At 55.2% G+C, this 15,030-nt stretch overlaps 1 protein-coding gene across 2 annotated transcripts; it reads left to right on the top strand.

Annotated features, from left to right (window-relative positions):
• Positions 1-75: 75 nt before the first annotated feature.
• On the top strand, positions 76-11,658 carry EEF1G (eukaryotic translation elongation factor 1 gamma). 2 transcript variants are annotated; one of them, XM_041712045.2, is made up of 10 exons: positions 76-183; positions 1,712-1,870; positions 2,701-2,764; positions 3,035-3,177; positions 4,618-4,761; positions 5,624-5,753; positions 6,995-7,205; positions 8,025-8,197; positions 9,981-10,105; positions 11,042-11,658. In XM_041712045.2, exons 1-10 carry the CDS (start codon positions 169-171, stop codon positions 11,198-11,200), a joined length of 1,323 nt encoding a protein of 440 aa, XP_041567979.1. In that variant the 5' UTR covers positions 76-168; the 3' UTR covers positions 11,201-11,658. The 2 variants fall into 2 exon arrangements, with proteins under 2 accessions (XP_041567979.1, XP_072776420.1); XM_072920319.1 differs by lacking the exon at positions 11,042-11,658 and adding an exon at positions 10,508-10,858.
• Positions 11,659-15,030: the final 3,372 nt, after the last annotated feature.

Genomic DNA, 15,030 nt, shown 5'->3' on the forward strand with positions numbered 1-15,030 from the left:
TCGCCGCTTTAAGGCGGCATCGCCCCTTTAAGTGCAGCCCCCCCGTTTCCACGGCAACCACCCCGTCCCGCGCTTTACGGCGCCGCGCGTCACTGCCGCGCTGTTCCCACCCAGCCCCGTTTCTGCGCTTTGCGGCCGCGGCCCGGCCTTCTCCCCGCGCTCTCCAAGATGGCGGTGTCCGGGGTGAGTGCGGCCGCCGCCGCCATCCGCCGCCATCCTCCTTCCCCCGCCGCCCCGCCGCCTCCCCGCCGCCACCGGGGGAACCACGGGTCACCGGGGAGGCGGCCGGGCCGGCTGCGGAGCCGCGGGGAGGCTGCGGGGGGCGCGGATGGTGGCGGGAAGGGAGCGGGGGGGGGGAGCCCTGAGGGGAACCGGACCCGGTGAGGGTGGGGGGGGGCGGGGGGTTTGTGCCACCCCTGGGGACACTTGGGGACATTTCGGGGACATCGGGACAGACCCTCGGGGACATTTCGGGGACCCCCTGCCCCAATTTCCTCCCAAATCCTGCCCGGGTACCCCAAAATCGGGGGGTTCCAAGTGTCCCCCCTGTGCCCGCCCCACATCGGGACCCCCGGGGCCACCCCCGTGTCCCAAATCTTGGGGACACTTTAGGGACATTTTGGGGACGCATCAGGGAGACTCTAAGGGATATTTTGGGGACGCTTCAAGGGACGTTTTGGGGACACTTTTAAGGGATGTTTTGGGGACACTTTAGGGACATTTTTGGGGACATTCAAGGGACACTTTGGGTACCCTTTGGGGACATTTTAGGGACATTTTGGGGCCACTCTGGTGACATTTGAAGAGACATTTTGGAGACGCTTTGGGGACATTTTTGGATACATTTTGGGGACACTTTGGGTACCCTTTGGGGCCACTCTGGGGACATTTTAGGGACACTTTGGGGACATTTAAGGGATGCTCTGGGGACATATTGGGGTCACTTTGGGGACCCTTTAGGGACACTCCAGAGCCGCTCTGGGGACACTTTTGGGGCCACTTTAGGAATACTTTGGGTACCTTTTGGTGACCCTTTGGGGACACTTCAGGGACACTTTAAGGGACATTTGGGGGATACTTTGGGGACACTTTAGGGACATTTTAGGGACACTTTGGGTACCCTTTGTGTACTTTTTGGGGGATATTTTGGGGACACTTTGGGGCCTTTTTGGGGACACTTTGGTGACACTCTGGGGACCCTTTGGGGATATTTTGGTGACACTCTGGGGACCCTTTGGGGATATTTTGGGGACACTTTGGGGATATTTTGGGGACACTCTGGGTAGCCTTTGGGGATATTTTGGGGACACTTTGGGGCCATTTTGGGGACACTCTGGGTAGCCTTTGGGGCCATTTTGGGGACACTCTAGAGCCACTCTGGGGACGCTTTGGGTACCCTTTAGGGACACTTTAAGGGACGTTTTAGGGACACTCTGGGGATATTTTGGGGACACTCTGGGGCCATTTTGGGGACACTTTGGTGACACTCTGGGGACCCTTTGGGGACACTTTGGTGACACTCTGGGTACCCTTTGGGGACACTCTGGGGACATTTTGGGGACACTCTGGGGACACTTTGGGTACCCTTTAGGGACACTTTAAGGGACATTTTGGGGGCACTCTGGGGACAGTTTGGGGATATTTTGGGGGCACTCTGGGGACAGTTTGGGGATACTTTGGGGACACTCTGGTGGCCTTTCCCGCTGGGCAGACGCTGTACACGTACCCCGAGAACTGGCGCGCCTTCAAGGCGCTGATCGCGGCGCAGTACTCGGGCGCGCGGCTGCGCGTGCTCTCAACACCGCCGCTCTTCCGCTTCGGCCACACCAACCGCAGCCCCGAGTTCCTGCAGAAGTTCCCACTGGGAAAGGTGAGTTCTGAGCCTGGAAATCCCAAAATTCCCCCCAAAAAAACCCCAAAAACCTAAAAAATTCAAAAATCCCAATGGAATCCCAAAAAAACCCAAAATGAGGAGATTTAGGGTCTGGGGACTGGGGTTTGGGGAAGTTCAGGCCCCGCAGTTGCTGCAGAAGTTCCTGCTGGGAAAGGTGAATTCTGAGCCTGGAAATCCCAAAATTCCCCAAAAAAACCCCAAAAAATCTAAAAAAACTCAAAAATCCCAACGGAATCCCAAAAACACCCAAAATGAGGAGATTTGGGGTCTGGGGTTTGGGGGGTTCAGGCCCCGCAGGTGGGTCCTGATCCCAAAAAACATCCCGAAAAGAAACCCAAAAATCAAAAATAAACCCCAAAAGACTCAAAAATCCCAAAAATTCCCGAAACTGTGGGGATTTGGGGTCTGGGGGCATTTTGGGGGATTTGGGTAAGAATTCAGGGGTTTTGGGGGATTTGGGTGGGAATTTGGGGTTTTGGGGCATTTGGGGTTTTGGGTCAGAATTGGAGGTTTTGTGGTGTTTTTTTGGTGGTTTTGGGGTCTATTTGGAGTATTTTTGGGCTTTTTTGGGATTTTTTTGAGGTTTTTGTGGGGGTTTTGGGGCATTTTTGTGGGGGTTTTTGGTTTTTTTAGGGATTTTTGGGGGGTTTGGGGATTTTTTGGGAGGTTTTGGGGATATTTTTGGGGTATTTTTGTTGGTTTTGGGTTTTTGGGGTGTATTTGGGATATTTTTGGCATTTTTTGGAGTTTTTTGGGTATTTTTTGGGGTATTTGGGTTGTTTTTGGTCTCACCCGTCTCCCTGCAGGTCCCGGCCTTCGAGGGCGACGACGGATTCTGTGTCTTCGAGAGCAACGCCATCGCCTACTACGGTTAATTAGCTCCCTAATTAGCTTAATGAGCTGCTGTGTTCCTCACTGGCTGTGTTCCCCTGCCTTAATTAATTAATTTGTTCATTGATTGATTGATTGATTGATTGGCCCTTTCCTGGAGCTCAGGGTGGGGCACTGAGAGCTCGTTAATGGTCTCCCATTGCTCATTAAGGATTTCTCCTGCCCCTTAACGAGTCCCTCCTCTAATTAACCATTCCGATAGCTAATTAATTACCCTTTTGGCTAATTAATTAACCCCTTCCTGCCCAGTGAGCACGGACGAGCTGCGGGGCAGCACCCCCGAGGCTGCGGCGGCCGTGCTGCAGTGGGTGAACTTCGCCGACAGCGACGTCGTCCCCCCGGCCAGCACCTGGGTGTTCCCCACGCTGGGCATCCTGCACTACAACAAACAGGTGGGGAATTTTGGGGGGAATTTGGGGAATTTTTGGGGGATTTTTGGGGATTTTTTGGGATTTTTTGTGATTTTTTTAAAATAATTTTTTGGTGTTTTTTTGAGCGGTTTTTGGATGTTCCCCACACTGGGCATCCTGCACTACAACAAACAGGTGTGCTCATTTTTTAGGGGATTTTGGGAATTTTTGGGGAATTTTTTAAGGGTTTTGGGAAAATTTTCAGGAATTTTCGGCGGTCTTGAGGAATTTTTGGCGGGTTTTTTTGGGATTTTTCATGATTTTTTATCTCATTTTTTGGGTGTTCCCCACGCTGGGCATCCTGCGCTACAACAAATAGGTCTGCAGGTTTTGGGGGATTTTTTGGGATTTTTTGGGGATTTTTGAGGGGTTTTTGGAAATTTTAGTTGATTTTTTTTAAGAATTTTTTTGCGCGTTTTTTTGAGCAGTTTTTTGGGTGTTCCCCACACTGGGCATCCTGCACTACAACAAACAGGTGTGTGGATTTTTTAGGGGATTTTGGGAATTTTTGGGGAATTTTTTGAGGGTTTTGGGAAATTTTTCAGGAATTTTTGGGGATTTTCTTGGGATTTTTTGAAATAATTTTTTGGGGTTTTTTTGAGCGGTTTTTGGATATTTTCCACACTGGGCATCCTGCGCTACAACAAACAGGTGGGGTTTGGGAATTCCAGGAATTTTGGGTTTCCTTCCCCAGTTTTGGGGTTTTCCTCCCCGATTTCAGGTTCCCCTCCCCAATTTGGGTTCCCCTCCCCGATTTTGGGTTTTCCTTCCCCGATTTTAAGTTTCCCTCTCCTGTTTTGGGTTCCCATCCCTATTGTTTGTATTTCCCTCCCCAATTTCGGGTTCCTCTCCCCATTTTTGGGATCCCCCTCCCCAAATTCCGGGCTCTCCCTCCCCAGTTTCAGTTTCCCCTCCCCATTGTTTATATTTCCCTCCCCAATTTTGGTTTTCATTCCTCAATTTTGGGGTTTCCCTCCCCAGTTTTGGTTTTCATTCCCCAGTTTTAGGTTTTCCCTCCCCAATTTTGGTTTTCATTCCCCAGTTTTAGGTTTTCCCTCCCCAGTTTTGGTTTTCATTCCTCAGTTTTAGGTTTTCCCTCCCCAATTTTGGTTTTCATTCCCCAGTTTTAGGTTTTCCCTTCCCAATTTTGGTTTTCATTCCCCAGTTTTAGGTTTTCCCTCCCCAGTTTTGGTTTTCATTCCCCAGTTTTATGTTTTCCCTCCCCAATTTTCGTTTTCATTCCTCAATTTTGGGGTTTCCCTCCCCGTTTTTTGTATTTCCCACCCCAATTTTTAGTTCCCCTCCCCAACTTTGGGTTTTCCTACCCCAATTTTAAGTTTGCCTCCCAGATTTTGGGTTTCCCTCCCTAATTTTGGTCTCCCTCCCCGTTTCTGGGCTCCCCCTGCCCGCTTTGGCCCGCAGGCCACGGAGGTGGCGAAGGAGGAGGTGCGCCGGGTGCTGGGGGTGCTGGACGGGCACCTGCGGACCCGAACGTTCCTGGTGGGCGAGAGGGTGAGCCTGGCAGACATCAGCCTGGTCTGCGCCCTGCTCTGGCTCTACAAACAGGTAATTGGGTCGTTTTGGGGAGATTTGGGTCGTTTTGGGGGGATTTGGGTCATTTTGGGGGTGCTCAGCCTGATCTGTGCCCTGCTCTGGCTCTACAAACAGGTAATTTGGGTCATTTTGGGGAGATTTGGGTCGTTTTGGGGGGATTTGGGTCATTTTGGGGGGATTTGGGTCATTTTGAGGGTGCTCAGCCTGGTCTGCGCCCTGCTCTGGCTCCACAAACAGGTAATTTGGGTCATTTTGGGGAGATTTGGGTCATTCTGGGGGGATTTGGGTCATTTTGGGGGGGCTCAGCCTGGTCTGCGCCCTGCTCTGGCTCTACAAACAGGTAATTGGGTCATTTTGGGGGGATTTGGGTCATTTTGGGGGGGCTCAGCCTGGTCTGCGCCCTGCTCTGGCTTTACAAACAGGTAATTGGGTCATTTTGGGGAGATTTGGGTCGTTTTGGGGGGATTTGGGTCATTTTGGGGGTGCTCAGCCTGGTCTGCGCCCTGCTCTGGCTCCACAAACAGGTAACTGGGGGGATTTGGGAATCTCAGGTGTATTTAGGATATATTTAGGATGTATCTCTGGTATATCTCAGTTGTGTTTTGGGGATCTCAGGTGTGTTTTGGGGATCTCAGGTGTATTTTGGGGATCTCAGGTGTATCTCAGGTGTATTTTGGGGATCTCGGGTGCATTTTGGGGATCTCAGGTGTATTTAGGATATATTTAGGATGTATGTAAGGTGTATTTCAGGTATGTTTTGGGGATCTCAGGTGTGTTTTGGGGATCTCAGGTGTATTTAGGATATATTTAGGATGTACTTAAGGTGGATCTCAGGTGTGTTTTGGGGATCTCAGGTGTGTCTGTCTCTCCCCAGGTGCTGGACCCCGCGTTCCGCGGCCCCTTTGGCAACGTCACGCGCTGGTTCCTCACCTGCCTGAACCAGCCCCAGTTCAAGGCCGTGCTGGGCGAGGTGCAGCTGTGCCAGCGGATGGCGCAGTTCGACGGTGGGCACACCTGGGGACACCTGGGGGCACCTGGGGACACACCTGGGCACACCTGGGGGCACACCTGGAGTGGCTGGGACACACCTGGAGACACCTGGGCGCACCTGGGGGCACACCTAGAGTGGCTGGGCACACCTGGGGACACACCTGGGAGACCTGGGCACGCCTGGAGACACACCTGGGGACACCTGAGGGCACCTGGGGACAGCTGGGGGCACACCTGGAGGCACCTGGGACACACCTGGGGGCACACCTAGGGTGGCTGGATCACACCTGGGCACACCTGGGGACACACCTGGGGGCACCTGGACACATCTGGGGGCACACCTGGGGTGGCTGGGACACACCTGGGGGCACCTGGGAGGGGCTGGGACACACTTCGGCACACACCTGGGCACACCTGAGGAGGGTGGCACACACCTGGGCACACAGCTAGGCACACCTGGGGGGGTGGGGACACACCTGGGCACACCTGGGGGCACACCTGGAGTGGCTGGGACACACCTGGGCACACCTGGGAGGGGCTGGGGCACACCTGGGCGCACCTGGGCACACCTGAGGAGGGTGGCACACACCTGGGGGCACCTGGGGGGGGCTGGGACACACTTCAGCACACACCTGGGCACACCTGGGGGTTGGGGACACACCTGTGAATTTTAGAATAGTTTAAAAGGAGATTCTTGGGGTAAAAAAGGGGCAGAGAAGGTGAATTTTGGGGTAATTTAAAAGGAAATTTTTGGGATAAAAAAGCAGCAGAAAAAGCAAATTTTAGGCTAATTTAAGAGGGATTTTTTTGAGGTGTGAACCTGAATTTTAAGCTAATTTAAAAACATTTTTTTTTGAGGTTAAAAACTGAATTTCGGGCTAATTTAAAAGCGATTTTTTGAGATGAAAAGGTGAATTTTTAAGCTAATTTAAAAGGGATTTTCTTGAGGTAAAAAGCTGAATTTTGGGCTAATTTAAAAGCAAATTTTTGAGGTGAAAAACCGAATTTCGGGCTAATTTAAAAGCAACTTTTTGAGATGAAAAGGTGAATTTTAAAGCTAATTTAAAAGGGATTTTTTTGTGGTAAAAAGCTGAATTTTGGGCTAATTTAAAAGCAAATTTTTGCAGTTAAAAACCGAATTTCGGGCTAATTTAAAAGCGATTTTTTGCGGTAAAAAAAACAACAAAAACCACGATTTTGGGGGCGATTTTTGCCCGAAAAACCCCAAATCTCACCCTTTTCTTTTGGGAAGCAGCCAAGAAGTTTGCGGAGGGGCAGGCGCGGCGGGAGAAGGAGAAGGAGCCCCCCAGGAAGGGGGAGAAGGAGAAGGAGCCCCCCAAGAAGGGGGAGAAGCCCCCCAAGAGGGAGGAGAAGCGGCCGGAGCCCGAGCAGGACCTGGACGAGTGCGAGCAGGTCCTGGCAGCCGAGCCCAAGGCCAAGGACCCCTTCGCCCACCTGCCCAGGAGGTGGGGGCACCTGGGGGGCAGCTGAGACACCTGGGGGGGATTTGGGGGGATTTGGGGACACCTGGGACACACCTGGGGACATCTGGGCAGTTTTGGGGACATCTGGGGACACTTGGGGGGCAGCTGGGGGACACCTGGGGGAGTTTTGGGGGGCGTTGGGGACACCTGGGGGGGTTTGGGGGACACCTGGGGGGTTTTGGGGGGATTTGGGGACACTTGGGGGAGTTTTGGGGGGATTTGGGGACACCTGGGAACACTTGGGGGGCAGCTGGGGGACACCTGGGGGGGTTTTGGGGGTTTTGGGGACACCTGGGGGGTTTTGGGGGGATTTGGGGACACCTGGGAACACTTGGGGGGCAGCTGAGACACCTGGGGGGGTTTGGGGACACCTGGGGACACTTGGGGGGCAGCTGGGGAACACCTGGGGGGGTTTTGGGGGGCGTTGGGGACACCTGGGGGAGTTTTGGGGATGCCTGGGGGGGTTTTGGGGACACCTGCGGGGGTTTTGAGGGGATTTGGGGACACCTGGAGGGGTTTGGGGGGGATTTGGGGACACCTGGAGGGGTTAGGGGGGTATTTGGGGACACCTGGGACACACCTGGGGACATCTGGGGGGATTTGGGGACATCTGGGGGGGGTTTGGGGGGATATGGGGACACCTGGGGGAGCACCTGGGACACCTTAGGGGCAGCTGGGAGGGGTTTGGCGGCACCTGGGACACACCTGGGGACACCTGGAGGGGGTTTGGGGTCACCCTGGAGGTTTTGGGGTCACTCTGAGGGGCTCAGGGTCACGCTCAGTGTCCGTCTGTCCCCCCAGTCCGTTTGTCCTGGACGAGTTCAAGCGCAAATACTCCAACGAGGACACGCTGGGGGTGGCCCTGCCGCACTTCTGGGAGCACTTTGACCGCGAGGGCTGGTCCCTGTGGTACTGCCAGTACCGCTACCCCGAGGAGCTGAGCCAGACCTTCATGAGCTGCAACCTCATCACGGGTGGGCCTTCCTCCCCCTCCTCATCCTCTTCTGCTTCATCTTCATCCTCATTCTCCTCTTCTTCGTCCTCTTCGTCATCCTTGTCTTCCTTCGTCTTCATCCCCACCCTTCCCATCCTTGTTCTTCCCCACCCTGAGGAGCTCCCCCAGACCTTCATGAGCTGCAGCCTCGTCACAGGTGGGCCTTCCTCCTCCTCCTCTTCATCTTCTTCTTCATCCTCATCCTCATCCTCCTCTTCTTCGGCCTCTTCGTCATCCTTGTCTTCCTTCGTCTTCATCCCCACCCTTCCCATCCTTGTTCTTCCCCACCCCAAGGAGCTCCCCCAGACCTTCATCCTCCTCCTCCTCATCCTCTTTTTCATCTTCTTCTTCATCCTCATTCTCATCCTCATCCTCCTCTTCATCTTCATCCTCATCCTCCTCTTCTTCAGCCTCTTCTTCATCCTTACCTTCCTTCGTCTTCATCCTCACCATCCCCATCCTTGTTCTTCCCCACCCTGAGAAGCTCCCCCAGACTTTCATCCTCCTCCTCATCCTCTTCTTCATCATCCTCATCCTCATCCTCCTCTTCTTCGTCCTCTTCTTCACCCTTGTCTTCCTTCATCTTCATCCCCACCCTTCCCATCCTTGTCCTCGTCACAGGTGGGCCTTCATCTTTATCCTCTTCTTCATCCTCATCCTCTTCATTTCATCCTCTTCTTCATCCTCATCCTTCATCTTCATCCTCACCATCCCCATCCTTGTCCTTCTCCTTGTCCTTCCCCACCCCGAGGAGCTCCCCCAGACCTTCATCCTCCTCCTCCTCCTCCTCCTCCTCCCTTGCCTTCCCTCCCTTCCCTTTTCCTGCTGCTCCTTTCCTGAGTTTTCTTTCTTTTCCCTCTTTTCCTTCAATTTTCTCTCCATTTTCCCTTTTTCTCTCCCTTTTCCCCCTTTTTTCTCTCCCTTTTCCCTTTTTCCATCCCTTTTCCTCTCTTTTCTCTCAATTTCCCTTTCCTTTCCTCTCTCTCCCATTTCCTCTCCCATTTCCATTCATTTTCCCTGTTTTTCCCAGTTTTCCCTCTCCTGGGGACATCCCAGCACCTGCACAAATCCCTTTTTTCTCCTTTCCTCTCCTTTGCTCTCCTTTTCTCTCACTTTTCTCTCCTTTTTTTCTCACTTTTCTCTCCTTTTTTCCTCACTTTTCTCTCCTTTTTTCCTCACTTTTCTCTCCTTTTTTCCTCACTTTTCTCTCCTTTTTTCCTCACTTTTCTCTCCTTTTCTCTCACTTTTCTCTCCTTTTTTTCTCACTTTTCTCTCCTTTTTTTCTCACTTTTCTCTCCTTTTCTCTCCTTTTTTCTCACTTTTCTCTCACTTTTCTCAATTTTTTATCCTTTCCTCTCATTTTTCTGACTTTTTCTCCTTCTCTCTCCTTTATTCTCCTCTTCACTCACTTTTCTCTCCTTTTCTCTCTTTTTTTCTCACTTTTCTCTCACTTTTCTCACTTTTCTCTCATTTTTCTCTTACTTTTTCTCATTTTCTCACTTTATTCTCCTCTCACTTTTCTCTCCTTTATTCTCCTTTTCTCTCACTTTTCTCTCCTTTCCTCTCATTTTTCTGACTTTTTCTCCTCTCTCCTTTATTCTCCTATTCTCTCACTTTTCTCTCCTTTTCTCTTTTTTTTTCTCACTTTTCTCTCACTTTTCTCACTTTCCTTTCCTCTCCTTTCCTTTTCTCTCACATTTCTCTCACTTTTCTCTCCTTTCCTCTCACTTTTTCCCGTTTTTCCCCTTTTTCCCCGTTCCCAGGGATGTTCCAGCGCCTGGACAAGCTGCGCAAGAACGCCTTTGCCTCGGTGGTGCTGTTTGGGAAGGACCACGACAGCAGCATCTCGGGGGTCTGGGTGCTGCGGGGGCAGGAGCTGGCCTTCACGGTGAGAAAACCAGAATAAACCCCAAAATTACCCCCAAAAAATCCATGGGGCGGGGTTTACAGGGAGAAAACCACAAAAATCCCCACTGAAATATCCCAAAATAGCCCCAAATCCAAGCCCTGGGTGCCGTGGGGGCAGGAGCTGGCCTTAACGGTGAGAAATCCCAAAAAACCCCAAAATTCAAAAAAAAAAAAACTTGAAAAAATCCATGGGGTGGCTTTTACAGGAAGAAAACCCCAAAAATTCCCATTGAAATATCCCTAAATACCTCCAAACCCTTGGGAATTCCGGGCTTTCATGGCATTTTCACTGAAAATATCAGATTTTTTTGCAGTTTTCACAAGAACCCCAGTATTTTCTGTCCCTAATTCCCATTTTTCCCGTTTTCCCCCCATTTCCCAGCTGTGCCCGGACTGGCAGGTGGATTACGAGTCCTACACCTGCCAAAACCCCCCTAAAATCCCAATTTTAAGGGTTTTTTTGTGGGAATATCAGATTTTTTTGCGGTTTTCAATGGAAACCTGCTGTTTTCTGTCCCTATTTCCCATTTTTCCTGTTTTTTCCCCCATTTCCCAGCTGTGCCCGGACTGGCAGGTGGATTACGAGTCCTACACCTGCCAATAACCCTAAAAAAAGCTCAAAAACTGCCCAAACACCCCCCAAAACCCCTGAGAATGTCGGACTTTTTTGCAGTTTTCACAGGAAACTCAGTATTTTTTTTAACAATTCCCATTTTTCCCGTTTTTCCCCCCATTTCCCAGCTGTGCCCGGACTGGCAGGTACATTACGAGTCCTACACCTGCCAAAACCCCCCTAAAATCCCAATTTTCAGGGGTTTTTCTGTAGGAGTATCAGATTTTTTTGCGGTTTTCAGTGGAAACCTGCTGTTTTCTGTCCCTAATTCCCATTTTTCCTGTTTTTTCCCCCATTTCCCAGCTGTGCCCGGACTGGCAGGTGGATTACGAGTCCTACACCTGGCGCAAGCTGGACCCCGACAGCGCCGAGTGCCGGACGCTGGTGACGGAATATTTCAGCTGGGAGGGCGAATTCCGGCACGTGGGCAAACCCTTCAACCAGGGCAAGATCTTCAAGTGAATTTGGGCTGAAATCCCGGGATTTTGGGAATTAAATCCCAGAGTTTGGGGCTGAAATTCCAGGGTTTGGAGCCCTTCAACCAGGGCAAGATCTTCAAGTGAATTTGGGCTGAAATCCCGGGATTTTGGGGCTGAAATTCCAGGGTTTCAGGGCCCTTGGAGATCTGCAAGCGAATTCAGGTTCAAACTCCAGAATTTTGGGCTCAAATCTCAGCATTTCGGGGCCCTTCAACCACTTCAGGATCTTCAAGTGAAATTTGGGCTGAAATCCCAGGATTTTGGGCTCGAATCCCAGGATTTTGGGCTCGAATCCCAGGATTTTGGGCTCAAATCCCAGGATTTCAGGGCCCTTTGAGCACAGCAAGATCTCCCGGTGACCCCCTGGAATTTTGGGCTGAAACCCCGGGATTTCGGGGCCCTCCAGCCCCGATCCAATAAAGAATTTGGGACAGGACAAGACTCCGGAGTGGTTTGGGGTTCTTTTGGGGTGGATTTGGGGCATTTTGGGCCATTCCAGAGGGTCCCAAGGGGCTCCAGGAGGTGCTGGACTGATCCAGAATCCCAAATTTTCCATAAACTCCCCCAAAATCTTTGCTCAGGAGGAGAACCGGGAGCGCTCCCGGAATTTTGGGGGGTCCTGGGGCGATCCCAGCCCCGTTGGCCCCAAAAAATCCCAAATTCCGACGAATTTGGGGCAGAAATTCCGGAATTTTCTGGGAATCCCCTCCCCCCACATCTTGGGGGGCTGAGATTTGATTCGGTGCTGGGGGAGGGGCAGTCCCAGTATAAACCAGTAACGGCCACCAAAACCAGTTTGGGCCCCCCGCCCCTCCCCCGTTTCCTTCCTGGGCTTCCCCTCCCCCACCCCGGCAGCGCCAGATGTGGCCCCGCCCCTCCCCCACCCCGCGGCCACATCTGGATCCAGTTCGGTCCCAGTTCAGCCCCAGTTTCTCCCAGTTCCTCCCACTTCAGACCCAGTTCCTCCCAGTTCAGCCCCAGTTCCTCCCAGTTTAATTCCAGTTTGGTCCCAGTTCAGCCCCAGTTCCTCCCAGTTTAGCCCCAGTTCCTCCCAGTTTCTCCCAGTTCAGCCCCAGTTCCTCCCAGTTTAGCCCCAGTTCCTCCCAGTTTCTCCCAGTTCAGCCCCAGTTCCTCCCAGTTTTTCCCAGTTCCTCCCAGTTCTTCCCAGTTCCTCCCAGTTCAGCCCCAGTTCCTCCCAGTTTCCGCCTTTCCGCGGCCGCGCCCTCCTGAGTCACCCCCGGGCGGGGACAGCGCCCCCCCCCCCCGACATTGTCCCCAAACCCCGGGGGGGGGGTCCCGGTGTCCCCTCCCCCCCCCCCGGTGCCAAATTCCACGGGGGGACACTGGGGGACACTGGGGGGACACGGGGGGACACTGGGGGACACCTGGCCCAGGTGTGGCGGCTCCGGGCCGGGGCCACGCCCCGGTGTCCCCGAATGTCACCGGGTGTCACCGGGTGTCCCCGAATGTCACCGGGTGTCCCCGAATGTCACCGGGTGTCCCCGGGTGTCACCGGGTGCCAGCGGAGCGCCCGCGGGCGGTGCCACGCCCGGGTGCCACCAAAAAAGTGCCACCAGATGTCCCAGGGCGAGCTGGCAGCGCTCGAGGGCCACCAAAGTGTCCCTGGGGGTGGCACCGCGCGGGTGGCACCGGAGCCGCTGTCCCCTCCTGTCCCCTCCTGTCCCCTTCTGTCCCCGTCCCGCGGCTCCCCGCAAATTATTCGGGAATTCTTCGGGAATTCGGGAGTCCCGGGGTGCCCCCCACACCCCCCTGCCACCCCCCCGTTGTCGCCCGCCTGTCCCCTGCCGCGGCCCCCCCGCCCCCGGTGGCCCCGGGCCAGCGCGGAATCCCAAACATCCCAAAATCCCAAACATCCCCCCCCTCCCCTCCCCCTCCCGCGGGGGGGGCCGCGCCCTCCCCTCCCCCTCCTCCCCCTCCCCCCCCTCCCCCTCCCGCCGCCCCGGGGGGGTCCCCGGTGTCCCCCGGTGGTCCCCGGTGTCCCCCGGTGTGTCCCGGTGTGTATCCCGGTGTGTCCCGGTGTCCCCCCCCCCCCCCCCCCCCGCCGTGGCGCGGGGCCACGGGAGGGGCGGGGCGGGCGGGGGGGATGAGGCAGCGCTCGGGAATGCGCCGGGATTTGGCACCGGAGGCTCCGGGACCGCCCGGGAACGGCCCCGGGAGCGGCCCGGGAGCGGCCCCGGGAACGGCCCCGGGAACGGCCCCGGGAACGGCCCCAGAACCGCACCGGGAGCGGCCCCGGGAGCGGTCCCAGAACCGCACCGGGATCGGGCCCGGTTCCGTTCGGGAACAGCCCCGGGAGCGGCCCCAGAACCGCACCGGGATCGGTCCCAGAACGGGCCCGGAATCGGTCCCAGAACGGCCCCGGGATCGGTCCCAGAACGGCCCCGGGATTGGTCCCAGAACGGGCCCGGAATCGGTCCCAGAACCGCACCGGGATCGGGCCCAGAACGGCCCCGGGAACGGCCCCAGAACCGCACCGGGATCGGGCCCGGAACCGCACCGGGATTGGTCCCAGAACCGCACCGGGATCGGGCACAGAACCGCACCGGGATCGGTCCCAGAACGGCCCCGGGATTGGTCCCAGAACGGGCCCGGAATCGGTCCCAGAACCGCACCGGGATCGGGCCCGGAACGGCCCCAGATCGGGCCCGGGAGCGGCCCCAGACCCGCACCAAGATCGGTCCCAGAACCGCACCGGGATCGGTCCCAGACCCGCACCGGGATCGGCCCGGGACTGGCCCCGGTACCACCGGGAAAGGCCCCAAATGGACCCAAAACGGCCCCAAATGGACCCAAAACTGCCCCAAATGGACCCAAACCGGCCCCAAATCAGCCCCGGTCCCACCGGGAACAGCCCCAGAACCGCAGGCGGGGAATGAGGGACCGGGAAGGGGAATTTGGGGAAAACTTTGGGAGAATTTGGAAGAATTTGGGAGAATTTAGGGAGAAATTTGGGGAAATTATGAGGGAATTCGGGAGAATTTGGGAGAATTTTGAGGGAATTTGTGAGAATTTCAGGGGATTTGGGGGGATTTGGGAGAATTTGGGGGCTCAGGGGTGGGGACAGTCCCAGATTTTGGGAAGATTGCGGCTCCCAGTACGGACTGGGCCAAACTGGGAGGAGAACCTGAGGGTCCCGGCTGTCCCCAGTGCCCCCCCAGTGCCCCCCAGTCCATCCCAGTACCCCCCCAGTGCCTCCCCAGTCCATCCCAGTCCATCCCAGTGCCCCCCAGTCCATCCCAGTGCCCCCCAGTGCCCCCCAGTCCATCCCAGTGCCCCCCCAGTTCCAGTTCTGGGATTTTTTGGGGTTTTTGGGGGTCCGGGGTCACTTTTGGGGTCGGGGTTACCGGGGGGGGGCGGGGCTTGGGACTCACCTGGGGGGGGTCCCGGTCCGGGATTGTGAACCGGAACCGGGACCGGATCCGGAACCGGGATCGGGACTGGAACTGAGACCAGAACCGGGACCGGGATTGGAACCGGAACCGGGACCGGAACCGAGATCGGGATCGGGACTGGGACTGGGACTGGAACCGGGACCGGGACCGGGACTGGAACCGGACCGGGACCGGGATGAGCTCGGGAACGGGAACACGACTGAAGCTGGACCGGGACCGGAACCGGGACCGGGATCGGATCAGAACCAGGACTGGAATTCTGGGATCGGAATTGGACAAGGGACCGGAACCGGGACCGGGATCAGAACCGGGATTGGACCAGAGCTGGGACCAGAACCGGGACCGGGATCGGGGTCAGAACCATCCCGGGAGAGGGTCCAGGCTCGGAACTGGGACGGGA

Source organism: Taeniopygia guttata, chromosome 31, assembly GCF_048771995.1.
Source record: "Taeniopygia guttata chromosome 31, bTaeGut7.mat, whole genome shotgun sequence".
Taxonomy (NCBI): domain Eukaryota; kingdom Metazoa; phylum Chordata; class Aves; order Passeriformes; family Estrildidae; genus Taeniopygia; species Taeniopygia guttata.